Genomic DNA, 23,787 nt, shown 5'->3' on the forward strand with positions numbered 1-23,787 from the left:
CGGCTAGTAAGACCCATTGTTTCTAATCATTCACTTCATTTTGAAAGGCGATTGATGGGCCCCACATACTCCTTCATGAATTTCACCCATCAGAGTCTTTGCCTCTTCAACGCCAAGGCACTTGAGCAACACTCCATCAATCGTCCAATAAAACAATTCATCTTCAAGCAACACATATTTTGTGGCTTGGAAGCGTACCCGCCGATCAACCTTCATGGATGGATCTTTCAAATAGTCGGTGATCTACTTCCTCCAGTCATCGGCCGCCAGCTCCAGAGCCAAGGCACCATGAATCAGCCGGTAACCAGAAGCGTGTTGGGAAAGTCTATTGGCCTCCTCGTTGTAATCTCTAGGGATATGTTCAATAGTTACAGTTTTGAATTCTTTGAGCAACTGGAGGTATTCCTCATAATAAATCCTCAGAATATCATTCTTGCACTCACACCTTCCAGTCAACTGATCCACGATAAGCATGGAATTCCCAAATATTTCCACCGCGTCAGCCTTGATCTCCCTAAACAATTGGATGCCCTTTAAGACAACCTGATACTCTGCTTGGTTATTGGTAGCGGAAGCCTCAATCAGCAGAGAGAACTTATAACTTGCCCCCTGATGCGATATGAGGATTATGCCAATTCCTGATCCAACCCCACACGAAGACCCATCAAAGTACAGAGTCCACGGAGCCGGCTCAACGACAGTAATTTCTGGTCCACAATGTTGGGCAATGAAGTCGGCCATTACCTGACCCTTGACAGCCTTGGCCAATTTGTACCTCAAATCGAATTCTGAGAGGGTCAGAATCCATTTTCCAATCCTTCCTTTCAAGATCGGTAGTGACAACATGTACTTGACGACATCATCTTTACACACGACCACACATTCTGCCAATAATAAGTAGTGCCTGAGTTTAGTGAAAGAGAAATATAGGCAAAGGCACAACCTATCCACCGGAGAATACCTGGTTTCGGTGTCCAAGACTCTTCTGCTGACGTAATAAATCACACTTTCTTTTTCTTCAAACTCCTGGACCAGCGCCGAGCCGATAGCTCATTCATCGGCCGATAGATACAACGTGAAAGGTTTATCAGCCTGAGGAGCAACCAATACGGGAGGGGACACTAGATATTGTTTGCTGTCCTCTAATGCTTTCTGTTGTTCCTCACCCCAAACAAATTCTTGGTTGGGCTTCAACTTTGACAATGGGCTAAAAGCTTGAATTCATCCAGATAGGTTTGATATGAATCTCCGGATGAAGTTGATCTTGCCGATTAAGGATTGCAACTCAGTCTTGTCTTGCGGGGCTACAACTTTATTAATGGCGGTAATAATCTTTTGGTTGATCTCGATACCGCGCTCGTGGACCATGAAACCCAGAAACTGACCAGCCAAAATACCAAAAGCGCACTTGTTCGAATTCATCTTTAACCCATGTTTCCTTATGCGCTCCAGCACCTTGCATAAATCGGCCAAATGCTGTCGATATCCCTTTGACTTGACAACAATATTGTCGATGTAAATCTCTACTAGGACACCAATAAGCTTGTGAAATATATAATTCATGGCCCTCTGATACGTAGCTCCAATGTTTTTCAAACCGAAAGTCATGACTACCCATTCGAACAAACCGAGATGACCAGGACACCTAAAGGCCATTTTGGAGATATCTTCTTCGACCATTAATACCTGATTATATCCGGCATTACCATCCATGAAGCTTATAACCTTGTGTCCCATAGCAGCATCTATCAACACATCAGCCATCGGTGTCGGGTATCTATCCATCGGCGTAGCTTGGTTAAGATTCCTGAAATCAATGCAAACATGTAGTTTTCCATTTTTCTTATACACAGGAACAATATTAGAAATCCAATCAGCATATCGACATTGTCGAATGAACCTTGCTTCAATCAATCTTGTGATTTTGGACTTTATATCAGGTAAAATTTTCATATTACAACGTTGTGCAGGTTGCTGATACGGCTGATACCCTGGTTTTAATTGCAATCGATGTTCGACAATCGATCGATCTAGACCAGACATTTCATGATACTCCCAAGCAAAGCAATCTTTAAACTCCCTTAACAAATCCACTAACTCACGCTTATACTCAGGATTTAACTTAGCACTAATATACGTCGGCCTTGGCTTGCTACCATCTCCAAGGTCTACCATCTATAACAAATCGGCCGACGTAAACCCGTGCCCAAGCTACCCATCTTCTTGGATGAACTCGTCCATCAAGATGATTCTTCTGAGTCGACTGCTTGGATCGACTGTAGACCGGAATCAGACACCTTCAAGAAGTCAGTGTCCCAGGTCTTGCCAGATATGCATCTGACGTGTTTGTAGCTCCACTATTGCGTGTTGGCTGCAGCAATGCTGTAAGAGGAATCGGCGGTGACCACTTCAATCATGTCGCCGATCCACTGGATGAGGCAATGGTGCATTGTAGATGGGATGCAGCAATTTGCGTGGATCTAGACTCGTCCGAGTAGCATATTGCCCTTTACCGTTAATGACAAAGAAGGTGGTAGGTAGGGTCTTACTGCCAATGGTGAGGTCGACGCAGAGTGCCCCCTGGGCTGGAGATATGTTGCCTTCAAAGTCCTTGAGCATCATGTCCATCTTCATCAAGTCTTCTTCACCTTTGCCAAGTTTTCAGAACATGGCATATGGCATGATGTTCATAGCCGCGCCTCCATCTACCAACAGCTTGGTGACTGGTCTTCTGTCAACTTGCCCCTTAAGGAACAGAGCTTTGAGATGTTGGCATTTTTCATCCTCGGGTTTTCAAAAGTGGCAGTCATTGGCTCCAAAGCCAATTGCGTCATCCACTCCTCTGCCTCTGTCGTGTCATCGCGGTCAGCGGGAGCCATAAACTCCATCGGCAAGATGAATACCATGTTAACATCGGCAGCTGAATGCTGATCATCATCTCCGTCATCGACTTTTCCTCTGGGGTGCCAAACTTGAGACCTTACTCCTTTTTTATCCAATGCTCGCCTTTGTTCTTCCTCTTGTTGTTCCCATTGGTGCAAGTGCTGGACCCTTCTCTTCTGGGATTTGGTCAAACCCTCTGGGCACCATCTGGGGTTCACTGGTTTACCCAGCGGTTTTGTACGCTCCCAGTCCAGCTTTTGGCCCAACGGATTTTTGTTAGAGACCCTTACGTCGGCCATTTCTCCCAGCCGATTGTGTGCATTAGCTCTGCCCCCCAGCCGATTATGTTCATTCACTCTTCCCCCAGCTGATCACACACTGAAACGCGCCTGTCATCTCGATCAAGCCGGTTTCTGCTGATCAGCTCTTGTCCTCTATCTCCGGAGCGTGACCTCTTGAACTGACGGGTGTCGCGGTATTGGCCATTGCGCTCGGGACAGTTATCGGCCGACGGCAATCTGAGGTTGTTCTCCCAACAGTGGATGAAGAACGGACACCTCCAGTGGTCTTCATACTAGCGTATCATTTCTTCCCGCCGCCTTATGTCTTCCTGTTGCCTTTGGTATTTGTTGAGTAGGTCTCGAGAAGTGATAGGCCGACGCGGCTTCTCCAAGTTCCCGTCCTCTGTTTCTGCTCGGCCTTTTCCTTTAACGTCATCGGCCGGGACCTGGTTCCTGGGGTCCACCGCTCCATTCCTTTTGGCCAATTCTGACGTCAGTACCTTGGTCTGGGGCATGTTCCTACCGCCAACATCGACCATATTGGCTAGCAAGGGGTGTTGGTCGATCTTCATCGGTTTTGCTAGCTTTGTGGGGACTTCAAATTTAAGTGTCCCTTGCTCAAAGGCTGACTGTATTTGCTGATGGAAGACTTTGCACTCATTGGTGTCATGAGATGTAGCATTGTGCCACTTGTAGTACTTCATCTTCTTAAACTATTCGGCCTATGGGATTGTGTGGTAGGGCAAGAGCTTGATCTGTCCTTCTAGTAGCAGCAAGTCAAAGATCTTATCGGCCTGAGACGTATCAAAGCCGAATGTTTCTGGCTCTTTCTTTCCAAATGGGCATGAGATTGGCTTTTTTCCCTTGACCCATTCTACCAAGCCGATTTCCGCCTCCTCTTCTGAGTCAAATCCCCCCACGTACGCCACTTTTTTCTGGAAATTTCTTCATTGGTCAAAGGGGCGCACTTCTTGACTTGACAACCGGTGTACTATCTAGCTCAGACTCTCGAACTCTTGAGAAGCATATTTTTTCTTTGATGTGTGGTAGGAGCCCTTGAAAAGCAGTATCGACCAACTGGCCATCAGTCAGGACCAGACTGTAGCACTTGTTCCTGATCTCTCTGAACCTCTATATATAGCTGGCCACCAATTTGTTGCTTCTTTGCTTGAGACTTGTTAGATCTGACAGCTTCATTTCATGGACCCCCGCAAAGAAGTACTTATAGAATTGTTTTTCCAGATCAGCCCATGTGATGATGGAATTGGGCGGCAGCGTCATAAACCATTGAAAGGCCGATCCAGACATGGACCATGAGAACAGCCGCACCCTCAGAGCATCTTGCGCAGCAGCTTCTCTGCACTGTATGATGAATCTGTTGACGTGCTCCACCGTAGATGTGTCATCTTGACCCAAAAATTTGGTGAAGTCGGGTACCTTGTACCGATGAGGGAATGGCAATAGGTTATAAGCGGGTGGGTACGACGTCCTGTATGTGTAGGTTTGCACCTTTGGCTTCAGCCCGAACTGGTCTTGTATTATGTCGGCTATTCTTGCGGTCCAATCCACTTGCTGCTGCTGCTGCTGATGGACGATCGGCTGAGCCATCAGCATATGCTGTTGAACTTGCAGCACGGTGATCAGGTGGAAGATTGGTGCATGCTGCAGAACTTGCGGCTGGATGGTCGGCTGAGGAGCCGACGGCTACTGACGAACAGGGTAAACATGTCATAGCGCATCTGCTGCCTCATCATACAATACTATTGGCGCTGCATCTCTAAAAGGATCTAGAGCGCCTGCCCCCTGCCGATTTTTGGTGAAGTCTGTTGATACTGCGGGACTATCGGCCAAGAGCTGATGAAAATGATGTCTGCACCGGAGATCTTGGAATGTAAGATCCTGGAGGTACTCCATAACCAGTGGATGGATCCAGACCGGTAGGTATTCCTGCCGTCCCCCACGGTGCCGATGTTGTCAACGGCCGTTGCACAGGAGGAACAGATGTAGGCTGAAGTGGTACTCGTGTTGGAGAAGGCATTTCACCGCTATAGCCCAGGAGCAATTTGGCGTTGTACCTCCCATTCTGCATCTGCATCAGCTGAGGAGCCGATTGGAACATGCTGGGTGCCTCTGAGAAGCTTCCGACCGGTGCGCTGATAGGAGGGGCATAGGCTGGCCCCTGATATCCTACGCCACACCATTGGGCATATAGCTGATGACGGTGTTGTACACTGTGTGAGTCATCACCTTGGACTAATCAATCATAGCCTGATAAACAGACTGCTGGATCATCTCGGACATCTTCCCTGAGTCTTCAGCGATGGTGATTTGGCAAGGAGTCGGGAGGACGGTCTTCTTGATGGGTTCCCCGCTCCTGGTGCAACTGTAGGATTGCAGACATGCCTTCTTGAACTCTTCAATAGCCTTTGCCATCTCATTCTTCTGATTGTCCTTGAGATCTGCCTTGGTGACTTGAATGATATTGTCTTCCGAGATTTCAGCAACCTTCTATTTTGACATGTTGGATCTGTCTCCTCTTGATGCCGATCCTGACACGTGTAAAAAACCAGTGTCAACACCTGCTGACTCAAATTGCCGAGTTAAGGTCTTTAGGTTTAACTGGCATCAATGTAGCCGCCAGTTTTCTCAAGCGGAGAGTTCAGCCCTTGCAGCAACAAGATCATTCAGGCTCCGAGTACTCGGGCTTTCATAACCCATCGTGTATGTCCCCTGAAGACATATTTGATGATGATGTGGAGGCGTTGTTGGGCAAGTTATTCAAGAACTATCAAGGGGTACCTGTGCTTCCGAGAGTTCTTCGTCAGTTTGATGGTTGGTACCAACAGAGGTATGTTCTTTCCTTTGCTTAATTTGGGTAGTCGAGGGCATAGTAACACTTTTCCGAGTAACAATTGTTGGCTTGTGTTTTGCAGTCCCGGGTGCTGTTTGGTTTCTTGCCGTCGACTGAGGGCAGGGAGATTGCTGTGGTTGACACTAACGATGCTCCTTTCTTCCTGCCAAGAAACAACGAGTAGTGCGAAAAAGGGCTGCTGCTCAGCCTATTTCATCTTCGTCGAGTTTGACTCCTGAGGGGTCACAGAGTACCAAGGTACTTAGTCGTGTGTTGTATTTGAGTACTTTTTTGAAAGTCATTACTTTGCAGAATACTGATGATATTAGTTAGTTCAAAAGGCTGACAACTTGACCTTCGATGGTGATGAGGTTACTTCAGATGAGGTAGTCACAGTTGCTAAAGACGCGGCTGCCAGGGTTGCGGCTATTGAAGAGCCGCCTGCGGAGGTGCCGCCTTTGAACTCAGGGTCCGAAGCTTCCGAGCAAGTGGCCTCTGCACCGATGGTCCCTGAGTTGATAGCCCCTGAGCGGGCTACTAGGCCATCGGTTGATGAGTCTGCAGCTTCTAAGCTGGCGGATGTGGTGAGGACACCGGCGGTGGCTGCTGACACCTTGTTATCTGAAGATGTCGCCGGTGGTGAGTATGCCATTTATTCTGGTAGTTGTGTGTACGTAGTCTCAACTTTGCTTCTATCAGGACTTGGTGGCGAAATGGAGGGCCTTCCTCCTGCAACCCCTGTGGTGCCGACTATCGAACCAGTAGTACCCAAAAAGAAACATGTTCATTTGCCACCGCGATCACCCCTATGAGGGTTTGTGCAACACCTCCTTTTTATGATTTTGTATTCTGTAGCTATTTTTATGATCCTGTGACTTGGTTGATCCAGGGATGCAGAGGACACTATTCCTGTGGAAGTGGGGGTGGAGGCTAACCCGCCCACTTTACTCTCTGGATCCATAGTCGACTTGACTATGGATGATGCTCCTGAGGTTGCCGACATAGGTCATCTAGGTGCAACTATATCCATGCTTCAGGAGGTCATCCATTCAGTAGAGGTCCCATCAGTTCTTGAGGGTTCCTCTAGTGTGCCGCCTTCGACCGCTGAAGTTGCGCGAACAGAGCGTGCAACTGGTGCTAAGGATTTGGCGCTGGTTGTTTCGACAAAGATGGGTGAAGTCGGCACGATAGGTATATAGATGTTTGTTGCCAAGAGTATTCGCTTGTATCTTTTTGCTAATCATGGTTTGCCTTCAAGGTCTGTTGTTGGTAGGGAGCCGGAGCCTGAAGTTGCCAAGAGTACTGGTGGTCCGGTACTCGAGTTGCGTCCAGAGTCGGAGATTAGGAGAGCTATCCAAAGCTTTCAGGTATATCATAACTCATTTTCTACTCTATTGTGTTCCGAAAAGTCTTGATGGCTACTTTTGTTTTGTTTGAAGGATCTGTATGACAAAGCTCAGAGGAATACTCGGGCTCTTCAGGAGCGTAGCGAAGCCTCTCAATGGGTGGCGCAACTAGAGCAGGAGTGTCGCCGTCTTACAGATTCCTTAAGGGTTCACAAGAAGGCTGCAAAATCTTTTGCTATTGAAAGGAATGATCATGAAGTCCTCCAACAGCGATTGGAGAATCACTGTAAATCTTTGAACCAGAGATATCAAGGTGAGTACTCATGGTTTCTTGAGTGTGTTTTTGGTTGTAGTTGGAATTATGATCTCTTTGGTTTGGTACAGAGCTCAAAAGCAAGAAGGCTGTCGCGAGTAGCCAACTGCTTGACTGGAGAAATGCTCATGACCGGGAAGCCGACGAGGCTGCCCATCTTAGGGTAGCTCTGGTCGAAACCCAAGTGGCCTATGAGCATGAAAGAAACAGGAATAATCGCAATGGGGTGATGCTGGCGATGGCTATGGTGGAGTGCATAAACCATGGTAGGACCATAGAGATACTGGAAGGCGATCTCCAAGAGTTGACCAGTGCTGCGCAGGACGTAGTCAATGCTATCGCTCCACTTGAAGATGACGCTGGGCCTCGCTCGCTAGTCGAGAGACTAAGAGCTTCCTTGGGTAAAGTTGCTGGACTCTGTAAGGCTGTGTGCAAACAAGTCCTTGCGGTGGTCAAGTCGTATTACCCGAGGGCGGACTTGTCGGCGACTGGTGATGGAGTTGCCCGGAATTGCACAGAGAATGCCTATATGCAGTATCTTGAGGAGGCTGAGCCGATTGCTTCAAAGATGTCCAAGTTTGTATCTTTGGAGGAGCCATAGGCCGAGGTGTAGCTTTGTCGAGTACTTGTGGGTGTACTCAAACAATTCTATGTAAATATTTTTATTGCGAAGTCTGGATTCTGATTATGATTGATGGTCTTGTTTGGCTAACTTTGTAATCGGAATAGATTCGAGTGCTCGAGTAGTCATAGTACCCAGTGTGGTCTTCAATTATTGGTGTTGCTGTTGAGGGTACTGTGACCATTATTGCTTTTTACTTTTGAGAAAGCACAGGCGAACTATTCACTTTTGTCCGTTGTGGTTGAGTGCCTTCACGTACGCGGGGTCAAAGCGCCTGTCTTACTCTTGTCAGTGTTTCAGGCTTGATCATCATGAGCAAACAGTAACTTCTGAGTAGTTGGTGGTTGTGGCCTTTGGCTATAAATAGGCCCTTGGGTGCTCGACCAAGGTCATGCTTCTTTGGTGTAGCGATGGCTTGCTTTAGGTTGCTGTTGTTTGATAGTAGAAAGCTTTCAATGAGCGCTCCGGTGCTAGAAGATTCCTCATAGATTAGAGTCACCTTCCCTCCACATACTCTTGCGCTCGTAGGGATAGCTGGGATGCTAGAAGAATCCTCGTAGGAGGGTTTGCCGCGTGCCTCATCTTGCAGCTCGTGATCCAGCTGAGTTCTTGCTGGAACTCACGAGTGATGGGTGATGAGTGTTGCGGTCTTTATCTGTGCACTGAAGCTATCAAGGGAGCAGCTCGGGTGGTGCGCTCCATCGTCTTGGTATTTTTCTCCCTTATGCTGCGTCGGGAATTCATCGTTGTTGCCATCGAGGGAGCGGCAATGAAGGAGTTCTTGGGGTTGTTAGGGAAGAGGACTAGGACATGGCTGCGTAGCGCAGCTTCCTCATGTGCAAGTCCTGCCTTTTGACACTGCTTGCACCTTTGTGATCTAGTAGTCGCCGGGCCTGTGTATCCTTGTGATATAGCAAAAGCCTGGGACTTCTGTCCAAACTACTAGTAGGTAGTTGCTTGTAGTCGTTGTTGTGTCATTGTGTTGTATTTTGTATATCCTGACTTCATTGAGTAGTTAGATGTAACTGTGGAGCTTTTTGAATGCAAAGTATATGCAATCTTGAGTACTCCTTGTCTTATGGTTGCGTCAATCTTGTGCCTTGGAGCAAATGATAGTGCTGTAGTTTTAACTCAGTGAAATGACTTGAGTCATGGTTTTGAGAGACCGCCTAGTCTTGTAGAGATGAGTTTGGCAAAAACAAATTTGAGCTAAGAAGCTCGAGTGGCTGAATAGCCAATGAGTTGCGATAACTCGGAAACTTGATGGAATCAACTCAAACGGAGCGCTTGACTGTGGATAGCCGAACAGAGGCAAAGATGGGATTTTTTCCTAAGAACTTTGTTGTTTTAATTAATTGGCATGAAAGCCCAAGTGTATATCTTGTAGTCTGCTATGGGTAATAGCGACAAAATGTTCTATATTCCAAGAGTTTGGTATTTCTTCTCCTGAGAGGTCTTGTAGTCGATACGATCTAGGCCCTGTGACCTTGGATATGATGTAGGGACCTTCCCATGGTGAGTTGAGCTTGTGCAACCCTGATGTGTCTTGGATGCGTTTAAGGACCATGTCTCCCAAGTTGAAGGAACACTCTTTGACATTGCGGTCGTGGTAGTGTCGTAGTCCGTCTAGATATCTAGTTGACTGAATTAATGCAACACATCTTGTTTCCTCCAAACTGTCAAGGTCCAAGCATCTTGTTTCTTCTGCTACTCTTTCGTCATATTGTTCAACTGCACCAGACTGCCACATGACATCTGCAGGGAGGATGGCCTCTGACCCATATACGAGGAAGTAGGGAGAGTGCCCAGTAGACTTGCATGGTTGAGTACGTAGTCCCCAAAGAACATTGGGTAGTTCCTTGAGCCATTTGCCTCCTTTTGTGTTGCCGATGTCGTGCAACCTTTTCTTGAGAGCTTCGAGTAGCATGACGTTGGCACGCTCGACTTGGCCGTTGGCCCTTGGATGAGCAACAAAGACGTATTGTACGTCAATTCCGCTGTTCTCACAGTATTCCTAGAAGTCGTGATTATTGAAGTTGGATCCCAGGTAGGTGATGATCTTATTGGGGAAGCCGTAGCAATGTACAATTTCATCCAGGAAGTCAAGGACTCGGTCTGCCTTAGGGCAAGTGATAGGTTTGACTTCAATCTGTTTGTTGAATTTGTCGATGGCTACGAGTACTTGATTGAACCCTCCTGACGCAGTTGGTAGTGGTCCTATCATATCAAGGCCCTAGCAAGCGAAAGGCCATGTTGAGGGTATTGTGATGAGCTTGTAGGCGGGGACATGTTGTTACTTAGTGAAGAACTAACAGCCTTGGCATCGGCGGACTAGTTCTTTTGCATCGGCCAGTGCCATGGGCCAGTAAAAATCTGCTCTGAAGGCTTTGCCAACGATTGTTTGCGAAGGGGCATGGTTACCACAGATTTCTTTGTGTATTGCTTCTAAGATTTCTTGACCTTCTTCTTGGGTTACACATTTCATGAGTATCCCTGAAGATGCGTTTCTCCTGTAAAGCTTGTTGCCGACTAAAACATAGTTCTTTCCTTGTTGAGAGACTCATTCGACTTCGCTTTTGTCAGATGGTAGCTTTTGTTCTTTGATGTAGTCAATGAACAGAGATCTCCAATCAGCTTCGATCATCATGACCTCGCGGTTGGGGTCTGGAGGCTTGTTATTAGTGATCGTTGGAGTAACTTGTTTTGGTATGGAGGGCTTGCGAAGCTCATGTACGAAAATCCCTACTGGAACTTCTACACGCGTTGAGCCCATTTTTGATAACACATCAGCGGCTACATTGTTGTCGCGGACGACATGATGGAATTCTATGCCTGAAAACTTGTTTTCTAGCTTGCGAACTTCCTTACAGTAGGCATCCATATTTTTCTTAATTCGGTCCCAATCATCATTGACTTGGTTATTGACGACTAGTGAGTCGCCGTATACCAGTAGTCGTTTGATTCCGAGTGAGATTGCAAGACGAAGACCATGTAGAAGTGCCTCATACTCGGCTTCGTTGTTTGAAACTTTCCAAAAGATCTAGAGAACATATTTGAGTTGTTCGCCTTTTGGAGAGATTAGGAGTACTCCTGCGCTGGCGCCTTCAAGCTTGAGGGAGCCGTCGAAGTACATAATCCAATGTTCCGGTCTTTCAACTGGTGTTGGTACTTGGTTTTCTCTCCATTTTGCCATGAAATCCACCAGAGCTTGGGATTTGATAGTTGTTTTGGGTTTGAAGTCTAGAGATAGGGCTCTGAGTTCAACCGCCCATTTGGAGATTCTTCCCGTTGCGTCCCTATTGTGAAGGATTTCACCAAGCGGGAAGTCGGTGATGATGGATATGGTATGTTCTTGAAAGTAATGGCGCAGCTTCCGTGAGGTAAGCAGGATTGCATAAAGTAGTTTCTGCACTGGTGGGTATCGAGTTTTGGAGTCCGAGAGTACTTCACTGACGTAGTAGACAGGTGTTTGGACTTTGTAGATGTGGCCTGGTTCAGACCTTTCGACTACTATCGCTGTGCTGATGACATGAGTAGTGGCAGCTATGTATAGGAGCAAGTCTTCGTCTGGAGATGGAGCCGTGAGGATTGGTGGTTTGGACAAGAAGTCCTTGAGCTGTGTTAAGGCTCTGTTGGCCTCCTCTGTATAGGAGCAAGTCTTCGTTTGAGTAGCTTGAAGAAGGGTAATCCGCGTTCTCCAAGTCTTGAGATGAATCGATTAAGGGCTGCCATGCAGCCTGTAAGCTTCTGCACATCCTTGATGCCAGTTGGGGCTTGCATATTTGTGATGGTAGATATTTTTTCCAGGTTGGCCTCAATGCCATGGTGGCTAATGATGAATCAAAGTAATTTTTTGGAAGGTACACCAAAAACGCATCGATAGGGTTGAGTTTCCACCGGAATGCTCGTAGACTTGAGAAAGTTTCTTCTAAATTGGTGATTAGATCATCCGGGTTTCTTGTTTTGACGACTATGTCATCTACATAAACCTTTATGTTGCGGTGTAGTTGTTTTTCAAAACACATCTGGATGGCGCGTTGATAGGTTGCCCCCGCATTTTTTAGTCCAAAAGACATTGTTTTGTTGCAAAATGCACCAAACGGAATGATGAAGCTATTTTGGCTTCATTTTCTTCTTTGAGGGCTATTTGATGATAGCCTGAATAACACTTGAGAAAATAGAGCAAAGCGCACCCAGCTGTGGAGTCGACTACTTGGTCGATCCTGGATAGTCCAAAGGGGTCCTTTGGGCAATTTTTATTGAGGTTTGTGTAGTCGACGCACATCCTCCATTCATGATTCTTCTTGTGAACGAGTACAGGGTTAGCTAGCCAATTAGGATGGAAGACCTCTTTGATAAACCCTGCCGCGAGTAATTTGACGAGCTCTTTTTTTATTACATCTCATCTGTCCTGAGCAAACCTTCGTCATCGTTGTCTTTTTGGGATGGCTTTGGGATCGACGTTTAATGAGTTCTCAATCAGCTTCTTGGGCACACCGGGCATGTTAGCTGGTTTCCAAGCGAAGATGTCATGGTTAGCCTGAAGAAAGCTGACGAGCGCGCTTTCCTATTTAGGATTTAGCTCTATTCCAATCAGGGCTGTCTTGTATGAGTCACCAGTCTAGAGATCGATGGTTTTGAAGTCGTTCTCGCTTGTTGGTTTTACTTTCGATGAACCTGACTTGTTTTCAGGGATTTTGAGTTCCATGGGATTGAGTTTCTTTGAAGCTGAGAAGATTTGTTGCATGGGGCTGGGTGCTTGAGAAGTTGTTGCGATTTCTACAGCTTCGGTGTCGCACTCGTATGATCGCCTTAGGTCTTCCCGTAGTGTTAACTCGCCCTTGGATCCTAGCATCTTGAGTACCAAGTAAACGTAGTGTGTGGTATAGCCATAAACTTGGCCAGGGCTGGCCTCCCTAGTATGGCATGGTAAGAGGTTTCGAAGTCGGCAACTTCGAATCTGATGTACTTGGTTTGGTAATGTTCCTTGGTGCTGAAAGTTACTGGTAGGACAACTTGTCCTAGTGGTATGGCTGCATTTCCGGGAACAATCCCATAAAACGGTGAGTCCGTTGGAGTGAGCATGTCTGTGATGTTGAGGCACATTTTCCTCAGTGTTTTGGCGAAAATGACATTGAGTTCGCTTCCTCCATCGATGAGTACTTTGGTCAGTCTTGAGCCTGCAATGACAGGGTCGAGTACCAGAGGGAATCATCCTGGTTCTAAAAAACTTATCCATTGATCCTTTCTACCGAAAGTTATGGGTACCTCAGACCATTTGAGTGCTGTGGGAGCAGCTGGCTCGATAGCCATAATTTCTCTGAGTACTAGCTTGTTAGACCACTTGGACGTGGTACCTGGGATTCTACCAAAAATGACGTTAACTGTTTTAGAGGCGGTCTAGAATTCTCCTTCACCTTCTTCATCTTTATTGATTTTGCCTTTACCCTTGTCTTTTTTCTGACCAAAGTCTTCGGGAGGGGGTGGTGCGGATAGTTCTTGCATTACTTGGCGCATGCTGTAGCAATCTATCACCGAGTGTTTGTGTAACAACTCTACCTAAATTAAGTGCTTTTAAACCTAAACAAGTGGTTAGTCACTAAGAAAAAGAGGTGAAATGCCCATTTTGACCCTAAGAAGCTCTTTTTGGAGTTTAAAATAAAACTTGAGATTTTATATGCAAACTTAAATTTTTTGCCTAAATAAGAGTTGTAAAACTTTTAATTTAAAACAACTTCTGTTAAAGAAATTTTGACTAATTCGGAGTGGGAGAAGGTCAAAAACAGGAGTCAAAACAGGAATAGTATAGAACTATAAACCACCAAAGTCCTTGAATTCGAGTTTTCCTTCAACTTTGCAACCGGTTATGTCACAAATTCATAACTAACCTCAAGTCAGGCCTTTAATAAACATTGTAGTCCCTTGAGTGTGTTCCAGCTTTGTCACTGACCTAGGTCCAAATCTAATCCGAACCTGCTCAAAATCTTGGTCAAAGTTGGGTAAAACAGTCAATTCAGCCCCCTGGGCATTCCAACGCTAAGTCTGGAAACCGTCCAGAGTGCGCCTCTTGGCGAGGGCGTTCCTCCAAATTTTTGAACTAAACTCAAGAAAAACCCTTAATAGAAGTTGAAGTCCTATGTTTGGAGAGAAACTCTTTCAATAACGCTTTGGTCTAATTCAAATCAGAAGCTGCCCTAAAATCGAGTCAAAGATAGCTAAACTCCTGAATTTTCACTCGGCTAAAATGCCCAAGTCCGAGAACTTTAGTTTTTAGCAAACTTTGGCTCAAGATATCTTCAAATCCTTTCAAAATCTGAACAAACACTTTTAATAAAGTTTGAACTACAACCAGAGTTGTACAAGTTTGCTTAAAGGAGTTTTGAATGTTTAGTTTAAAAATCTTGAGAGGGGAGCTCCCAAAGCCGGTCAAGCTTGCTGCCCGACAAGGCCTCAACGCCAGCGCGCGCGGTCATGTTCGCCCACGTGCTTCGTGGCCGCCAGCCATCGACAGCTCGCCGGCGCCCTATCCCTGGCGAGCGACAGGGTGGGAGCCTCGACGCCCAACCCGCGCCTACAACAAGACGGGGCGAGTGTCGGGCTAGCCAGCGGCCGGCCGAGCGCATCCCTCGCCCCTGCCGCACATCCGCTCCGCCCAACCAGAGCTTCGCCCGCTCGCCGGAGAAGCCGCCACGCCGCCGTAGTCCCATGCCTCCGCCCGCTCGTCCAACCAGAGTCTTGGCGCTCCGCTTCGCCCGCCCGACAGACCAGTTGTGCACGCCACACCTCGCCCGAGGCCAACCACGGCAAGAGCGCACCCGAAGCTCCACTTCCCCCAACCAATGGCGTCGCTGGCCAATGGCCGCCTCGCCCGCGCACCCGCCTTCCCACGGCCTTATCCTCCCACCACCGGAGCCCCGCCTCGACCCTCTGCTCCACCTCTACCCTATAAAAGGGCCGAGCTCGCCGTTAGCGCCACCCTTTGCCACCTCCCGCTCACCGCGCCCCTGCTTTTCCTCTGCGCCGCCACTAGGCCCTTGTGGAGCTCCCACCTTCGCACCACCCCGCACTCCGATAACTTCTCCGCCTACTTCGCCACCCCTCCGCGCACGTCTCCGAGCAGCTCGTGGCCTTTCCCACGCCGCCGGTGTGCCGGAACGCCGCCTGCACCGCCACCCGTCAAGCCCAGTCGCTGCCGGTGTGTTCTGACCCTCGTCGGCCATCTCCGTCGCCCCAACCCCACCAAGTCGAGCTCAGGTGAGCCCGTGAGCCTCTCCGGCAACTTGCCCGGTCGCCGCCGGCGAACCGCCGGGGATTTCACTGCCGCCGCCGCGCGCACCCCCGGGGACGACATTGCATCTTCCCCAATCTTTCAAGGGGCCTGGTGTAACGACCTTGGTTACTCAGCCGAGTTAATCTCAAGACTAATCCCAAATCTGCAGTCTCCATCAGCCGACCCCTAAAGGACCCAGCAAAATCGCACCGACCCAGCAAGCAGCAGCTCTTCTCTAAGTCCCGAAGCAGCGTTCCTCCAAAATCTTAGAACTGTGGGAGAGCCAGAGTCTGGAAGGTGGACCCGCAACCAGATCCCCGATTTTTCTTGAGTCAAACGCGCTAGAGCCAGCATGCACCCCGCTTCAGAGCATCCCTGCCGCGTGGCTCGATCCCTCCGACGCGTGCTGCCTCGCCCAGTCGCCAACCGCAACAAGATAGATCAGCGCGCCTTCCTCCCAATCGCAGCGGAAGCCCCTACAGCCCTTTCTACCTTGCCTCATCTCACTCGCACCCTCGCCGGTCGTGCCAAGGTGCCCTGTCACTGCCGTGGCAGAAGTTTTGCCGCTGCCGCGCCAGACTGCCTCGCATCCAGCACCCATCACCTCGCCCGGATCCCCGGCCGCGTGCCCTGATGCTTTCCAGCTTTTCCGCCTCTCCACAGTCGCGTCGCCCACGAGCGCGCTCCACGACGATACTGCCCTCGCCAACCACAGCTTCGGCAGGGACAGCTCCTTTTTCCGTCTCGCCAGTGATAAGCCCTGGCAAGCCGCTGTTTTGCGCTCGATCGCGCCGCCGCTCACCCTGTCACCTCACCTGCTGCGACCTCGCTTGTAGTGCCTTCCTTCCTATCACACGCCAGTCAAGTTGCCGCCCACAATCCGCCGCTTGATGCGACCGGACCCTGCTCGCCTTCACCAACTCTCAATCTCGGCAAAACCGCACCTGCGCCGGCTTTGTCTCCAGTGCCCAATGGCCAAAGACCTTGTCCCCGAAGCTCTGCTTCGCTGCCCATCGCCGCTCAATCGCCACCAAGGTAGAGCACTCCATCCTTTCTTCCCGATCTTCACGCTACTCAACTCTCTCTCACTTCCGCACAGCTATAAAGAGGAGTACCAGAGCCCCTATCGGAGTTTCCTTCGCCGTCGCTGTTTTGCCGCACCCTACTCTGCTCGCACTTGAGCACTGCCGCTTAAACTCTTGATAAGTTCCCCTCTCCGCTCAAACCTGCTTCTCCCCAACCACCAGCCGCCTGATCCTCCGCACGGTGCTAGAGCTTGCTTGTTGTCCACAAGAAGCACCGCCGCCGCTGGAGCACCGTCGAACCTCGCCACCATCCAAGCCTTAGCGCTTTAGTCTTTCCGCCTAAGTCTGTTCCTTCCCAACCCCATGACTTCACCAGTAGAGCTGAAGGTAAGCTGCTGACTCCTTCCTGGTTCGCCCGACCCCTTTTTCTGTCTCGCCCAACCCTGTCTGTTTCGCCGACCCTTATCCACCTCGCCCGAGAGCTCGACTATATCTTTTTCTTTGACCCGAGGGTATCTGTGTAAATTTTTGGGGACTTCTCTGTGTTAAGTCTGAGGACCCCGGTACAGTTATTCCTTAAAGTCTAAGGGTCAGATCATAAGTTTCTCCCCATCCGACCCTTCTATCCTGTGCTCCACCAACTGAAGTTGGACTCCTCCGCCTTTCCTGTAGCTTTGCTACAAGTGTCTGAGCTGAACGTGCAAGTGTTGTTGAAATAACCGTCTAAGTGCTAACTCCTGCATTGCATTTGTATAGAGCTAAATCTCGCCGACGGCACCTACAAACTGCATCCGGCGCCAGAAGACGGAGCAGTAGCTGAGCTGCCGACCGCCGGAGCTGAAGCAGAAACCGCTGAGGACCAGTTTGCCTCCACCCCGCTCGAAGGCAAGCCCTGGAGCATGAACCCAACTTTCTAAACTTACACATGCCTTCCTTCATATGTATGTGCATTTACGTATAGGAGTTTTTTGAAACCATACATGCCTGACTTAGTTCCCTTGATTTGAACACTAGTCTGTTGAGTCCGAGTAGTTGCAATGCTTAATAGGGCTCGGCAGAAGTCGAGTGATTTTCCTATCACTCGCGAGTTATAGGAGTTGGTTGTTCTCCCTCTGGTTACAACTATAAGGACGATGGACGGGGCAGGGCTTGGTGAACTCTTTTGGTGGTCGGCTGATCGCCCTATCTGTTTACTTGAATCTGTTTAAGGCCCGATAGTGGTGGTGTTCGTGATCAAGTGTTTGAAAGTACTAATCTCATACCCATTATGGGATGGGGAAGCCTAGTACCTGATTGAACCTGGACGTGAGCGGTTCGATCCACTATTTCTGGAATGGAGTTCCCCTGCGGCCACATGTGGTGGCAAGTGTGGTCACGGAACGGCAGAGGCCGGGTCTGTGGAACCTTGCACCAAGAGAAGTGGGCCCGACACGGGTTAGGGAATTGATGGGGACGGCCGACACAGGAAGCGACCCTCGGTGGTGCGTGGATGTCGTGAGGTTAGGTTTGCCATGCATGGTTAAGGAACACGAATTGATTCGTCTGCCTCTCACAGTTTGAGACTGCTTGATCGCTATGCTACACTGAGTAAAGAAGGAATCTGATGATGACATGAACTTGATGTTGAGTTTATACACATAATGTTTGGATCTATGCTTGTTTAGTATAAGTTGCCAATGTAGACTGGTTAATGAACTTAGAATCTGCGCTGAAACTTTGAAAGTAAGGACCTAACATAGTTGCTTTTGGCAAACAAAACCCCTCAACCAAAGAGCCTTGCATGTCTAGAAGTGGTGGAGTTGTTTTCCCACCGGTCGGTTAAGTCTTGTTGAGCTTAGAAGCTCAGCCTTGTTGTGGCATCTCTTTTCAGGTGAAGTTGAAACTTCCGAACATGCTGTTGTTGGCACTTGGCCGCCCCAACTCCCTCCTGGGTGGACGGTCGAGTGGGATCCTTCCTCGGACGGCGAGGAGTGGGATCACTGATGTCCTGTTTGGCCTCATCAAGGACATCCGGCCCCCGGCGCTAGCTTCCACTATATTTTAACTTCCGTTGTTTTCGAACCTTGTAAAACTCTGATTTCAAACCAGTGTGTAATGAATTGTTGAACAAATTGTGGATCTATTGTATTCTATGGAACCACTCACCTTCATGTGAGCTATGCTAACTCGGTCCTGTTCAAGTGGTTAAATCGGATGAAATCCGACGGATCGTCGAGTTAACTTGATTAAAGCATGAGATTCGCGTGTTAAGCGACTTAACCGTGCTTTAGTTGAGTTAATCCGAGGTGGTCCGCCATAGCTGGGTGCAAAATTCAAGGACCCCTACGCGTTTAAACCTTAGACTTAGTGGGTAGAATGCTAGTTTACCACGGTTTTTAGTTAAAAAATCGGCAGAAAAAGAGTTAAACTTTGTAAATGCCTAGTAAATCGTAGAAAAATCAGAAAAATGCCAAACCATTTAGAAGTGAGTTACTCTCCTAATGCACTTGAACCACCCCAAACACGACCTTCCACTCTCTTTGTGCAACTCTAAGTTGTAAGAAGCTATATATGTACACAATCGCCATCAAAGTCAACCTCAAGTTTAAACCGACCACATTCTTTTGAAGTTAAAGAAAGTTAAAACCTTGTCGAGGTGAATGTGGCCTTTATCCAACTTCCTTTCTACGTTAAGCCATGCCTTGCATCGTTGGGTACACGCGCGAATACAACTAAACTCTTGCATGTGCATGTCGTATAGAAGCTAATCTCGCCGATGGAACCTACGAGCTCCACCCTGCACTGGAGGAAGAACCCGCCGCGGAGCTTCATCACTTGGAGGGCGAGCCCAAGCTAGATCAGGACCCTGAGGAACCGCTAACTTTTCCTGAAGGCAAGCCCCGGTGCATGAATTCCCTGTTTTAGATTTATGCAAGTTATTGATGCTTATGATTGTCCATTTACGTTTATAGGAGTTGAATGACACCTTAGATGCATGAACTTAGTACCCTTTTGATCTGAATACTAGTGCTAAGGTCGAGTAGCTGCAATGCTTAATAGGTCACGGTAAAAGTCGAGTGATTTCCTATCACTCGCGAGTTATAGGAGTTGTTTGTTTACTTATGTTACAACCATAAGGACAATGGGTGGGGCAGGGCCTTGTGAACTGTTTTGGTGGTGGGTCGATTGCCCCGTCTGTCTAAATGAAATTAGACTAAGGTCGAAATGTGTCGGCGTTCGTGATCAAGTGTTTGAAAGTACTAATCTCATACCTAGTATGGGATAGGGAAGCCTAGTACCTGATTGAACTAGGGCGTGGCTTATACTTCTGTTGTCCCTAGAACGAGGTTCCCATGGTGCATCATGTGGGTGCAAGTGCGGTCACAGTACGGCAAGAGGTCGGGACTGTGGAGCATTGCATGCCAAGGGAAGTTTGGCAGTGACACGTGCCTGGGATCAATGTGCATCATGTGGGATGGCTCTCCAAGAGGGCAGCCGGGAGAAGTCTGACTTCCTCCGGCGGCAGCGGAACCTTTGGGAACATTACAACACCGAGAGGGAGCGCTCCAGGGGTCTGGCCCTGCAGCTTGGTGCCGCCCAGGGGGCCGTTCGCGACCTTGAGGGGCGCGAGCAAGCGGCGCTAGAGGGGGCGCGGCGTGCCGAGGCCAAGCTCTAGGCCGTCGCGGAGAAGGCCCGCCTCGACCTTGAGGAGTTCCAGGCCGCCATGGACAGGGCCCGCCGCGATGCCGAGGGGCTAAAAGCCGCTGCTGCTGAGCGGGCCCGTCGAGACGCCGAGGAGCTGGCGCGGCTGAGGGGGGAGAGTGCGGCCCTCCGCGCGGGGCACGAGCAACTCCGTTTGCAGGTGCAGGGGCTCCAGTCCGCCTTGTCCCGCAGCGTCGACCGGGAGCGCGAGCTGAAGGCCGAGGCCAACGGTGAGGCTCTTTCTGCTCCTGCGTTTTTATGCCGTTGGTGTTTTGCTTCTTCTGACTTGGTGGGATTTCTCGAGTGGCTCCTGCAGGTGACCTCGCCAGATTGCGGACTCTGCTCGACGAGGAGCGTGGTGAGCATGGCGCCTTGCGGGATGCGGTCCGTGTCATCTGCGAGGACTTCGGCGTTGCTCCGGAGGAGGGGTCGAGCTCGCTGCCGGTTCGTGTCCTCGAGGTGCGCCGTCGTCGTCGCGAGATCGCCGTGGACGCGCTTCGCCTTGGCGTGCGGCGCGCCTTCGGGGTCTTCGGCTCTCACTATGCCGACATAAACTTTGTCGGGATGAGTGAGGGGTACTGCGCCGGCTACACCGACGCCGAGCTGGATGAGATCGACGCCGTGGTGACCACGCCGGCGGAGGCCCTCGCGAAGCTCCTGGAGGATGAAGCCGTCCCCCCTGCCGATCCTGAGGCCGCTCCTGCTGACCCTGAGGCCGCCGCCGTCGCCAACCCTGAAACCGCCGCTCCTGTTGACCCTCCTGTTAATTAGCTGTGCCGGGCTTGCGCCCGAAAAAAGTTTGTGCTTAAGTCAGTCGTTTTGAACTCGTTTGTGCTGGCCATACGGGCCTGTTCTTATGACTTTTTATCTGCGTCAAGGAAACCGTTTCCCTTTGTATTCCTTTGGTCTTGAAAGCTTTTGGATGCGTTGCCGGGTGCGTCAGTAAGTTTTTGATGAGCGAAGGTACCGTAGCCGCTGGGGCGTAGGCTTTTTCGCAGTCCGATCGCAACTTGGCTGAGTATCGTTCACGCATCCTTATCTTTTTGCGTCCAAAGGTTCTCGAAAGGGAGTGTTCGGTTTTTTGAAAAAAGAAAAAACATTTTCTTTTTAGCGGTGCCCAGCGGCTGGGGTCGGGACCCCTGATAGCCCCCGAGGGGTGTGCGATCCTGGAGCCAGGCCAGGGTCGGATACCCCTGAGTTTAAAAGAAAAGGCCTTCTTTTTTCGTGGAAGATCAAAACTGGTAGCCCCCGAGGGGTATGCGACCCTTGAGCGAGGCCAGGGTCGGATACCCCTGAGCTTAAACGAAAGGAACTGAGCCAAAGTGGCTCAGGGTTTCTTTTTCGCAGAAGAACAAAACTGGTAGCCCCCGAGGGGTATGCGACCCTGGAGCCAGGCCAGGGTCGGATACCCCTGAGCTTTAAACGAAAGAACGGAAAAGATGGCAAGACCATGCATAACTTGTAAATGAGAGCTATGGGTAGAAGCACCTTAGCTGTTCTATGTTCCAGGCGTTGCTGAAGATTTGCCCGTCGGGAGTTGCCAGCTTGTAGGTGCCTGGCCGCAGCACTTGTGCGACGATGAACGGGCCTTCCCATGGGGGAGTCAACTTGTGCCGACCCCTGTTGTCTTGGACGAGGCGGAGCACTAGATCTCCGACGTTGAAGGCGCGGCCTTGTATCCTGCGGCTGTGGTAACGCCGTAGGGCCTGCTGGTACTTAGCTGAGTGTAGCAGGGCTACATCTCGCGCCTCGTCGAGTTGGTCTTGTGCGTCCTCGAGTGACGTCTGGTTTCCCTGTTCGTCGTATGCTTTGACCCTCGGTGACCCATACTCTAAGTCGGTGGGCAAGATGGCCTCTGACCCGTAGACCATGAAGAATGGGGTGAACCCTGTCGCCCGGCTGGGGGTCGTCCTCAGGCTCCAGAGGACTGCTGGGAGCTCCGCGACCCATCATCCGCCGAATTTTTTGAGGCGGTCGAAGATCCGTGGCTTGAGACCCTGAAGTATCATGCCATTGGCTCGCTCGACTTGCCCGTTCGTGCGGGGGTGCGCAACTGCCGCCCAATCCACTCGAATGTGGTGGTCGTCGCAGAACTGGAGGAATCTTTTTCCGGTGAACTGCGTACCATTGTCGGTTATGATGGAGTTCGGGATCCCGAAGCGGTGGATGATGTCGGTGAAGAACTGCACCACCTGCTCGGACCTGATTTGCGCTACAGGCCTTGCTTCGATCCATTTGGAAAACTTGTCGACAGCGACGAGTAGATGGGTGAAGCCCCCGGGCGCCCTTTTGAAGGGTCCGACGAGATCCAGCCCCCAGACCGCGAACGGCCACGTGATGGGGATGGTTTGTAATGCCTGCGCGGGTAGGTGGGCAAAGAACTGGCATCCTTCGCAAGTGCGGACTACCTGGGTAGCATCCGCGACCGCGGTTGGCCAGTAGAAACCTTGTCGGAAGGCATTGCCCACAAGCGTCCTTGGCGCAGCGTGGTGACCACAAGCCCCAGCGTGGATGTCCTGGATCAGCGCCTTTCCCTGTTCGATCGGGATGCAGCGCTGGAGGATCCCAGTGTGACTTCGCTTGTAAAGCTCCTGGTCGATGATGGTGAAGGATTTCGCGCGGCGCGTGATCCTGCGGGCTTCGGTCTTGTCGGTCGGGAGCGTGTCGTGGATAAGGTAGTCGAGGTACGGGGCTCTCCAATCGGTCAAGGGGTCGGCCCCCACCGCGGGGCCCGCCTCGATTTCCATAACCACGGGGTCGGGAGGCTTAGCTTCCGGGGCCGGGTCGGGTGGGGCGGCGTTGGTTCCCTTGGGATCGGTGCTCGGGGCCAGAACAGGTGGCGTGCTGCCGACCTCCCCTGGCTCGGATCCCGCCCCCAAGGCTGGGCATGCCCCACCGACCCCTGCTGGCTCCGGGTAACGGATCAAAGGCTTCAGCTGGTCGCTAACGAAGACGCCGTCGGGGGCGGGCATCCGGCCGGACGCCGCCTTTGCGAGCTCGTCGGCGGCTTCATTGAAGCGCCTTGCGACGTGGTTGAGCTCCAACCCGTCGAACTTGTCCTCGAGCTTACGTACCTCGTTGCAGTAGGCGGCCATTTTAGGGTCATGGCAGCTCCATTCTTTCATGACTTGCTCGACGACCAACTGGGAATCGCCTCGGACGTCTAGTCGTCGGATGCCAAGCTCGATTGCGATGCGGAGCCCGTTGAGCAGGGCTTCATACTCAGCGACATTATTGGACGCAGGAAAATGGAGGCGGATCATGTACCTGATGCGTACGCCCAACGGAGAGATGAAGACGAGGCCTGCTCCGGCGCGGGCCCTCATCAGCGACCCGTCGAAGTACATCGTCCAGTACTCCTGCTCCTCTACTGCCGCCGGAGTTTGTACCTCTGTCCACTCGGCCACGAAATCGGCAAGTACCTGGGACTTAATGGCGGTGCGGGGGACGTAGGTGATACCCTGATCAATAAGCTCAAGCGCCCACTTCGCGATCCTTCCTGTTGCATTTGGGTT

General features: G+C 50.2%; 1 protein-coding gene across 1 annotated transcript; it reads right to left on the minus strand.

Annotated features, from left to right (window-relative positions):
* Positions 1-22,221: 22,221 nt before the first annotated feature.
* Positions 22,222-23,019, minus strand: LOC140221612 (uncharacterized). Its single transcript, XM_072291357.1, has 2 exons — positions 22,576-23,019; positions 22,222-22,389 (listed from the first exon to the last, which is right to left on the minus strand). Exons 1-2 carry the CDS (start codon positions 23,017-23,019, stop codon positions 22,222-22,224), a joined length of 612 nt encoding a protein of 203 aa, XP_072147458.1.
* Positions 23,020-23,787: the final 768 nt, after the last annotated feature.

The sequence above is a fragment of the Setaria viridis genome, chromosome 1 (assembly GCF_005286985.2).
Source record: "Setaria viridis chromosome 1, Setaria_viridis_v4.0, whole genome shotgun sequence".
In the NCBI taxonomy this organism is placed as follows: Eukaryota; Viridiplantae; Streptophyta; class Magnoliopsida; order Poales; family Poaceae; genus Setaria; species Setaria viridis.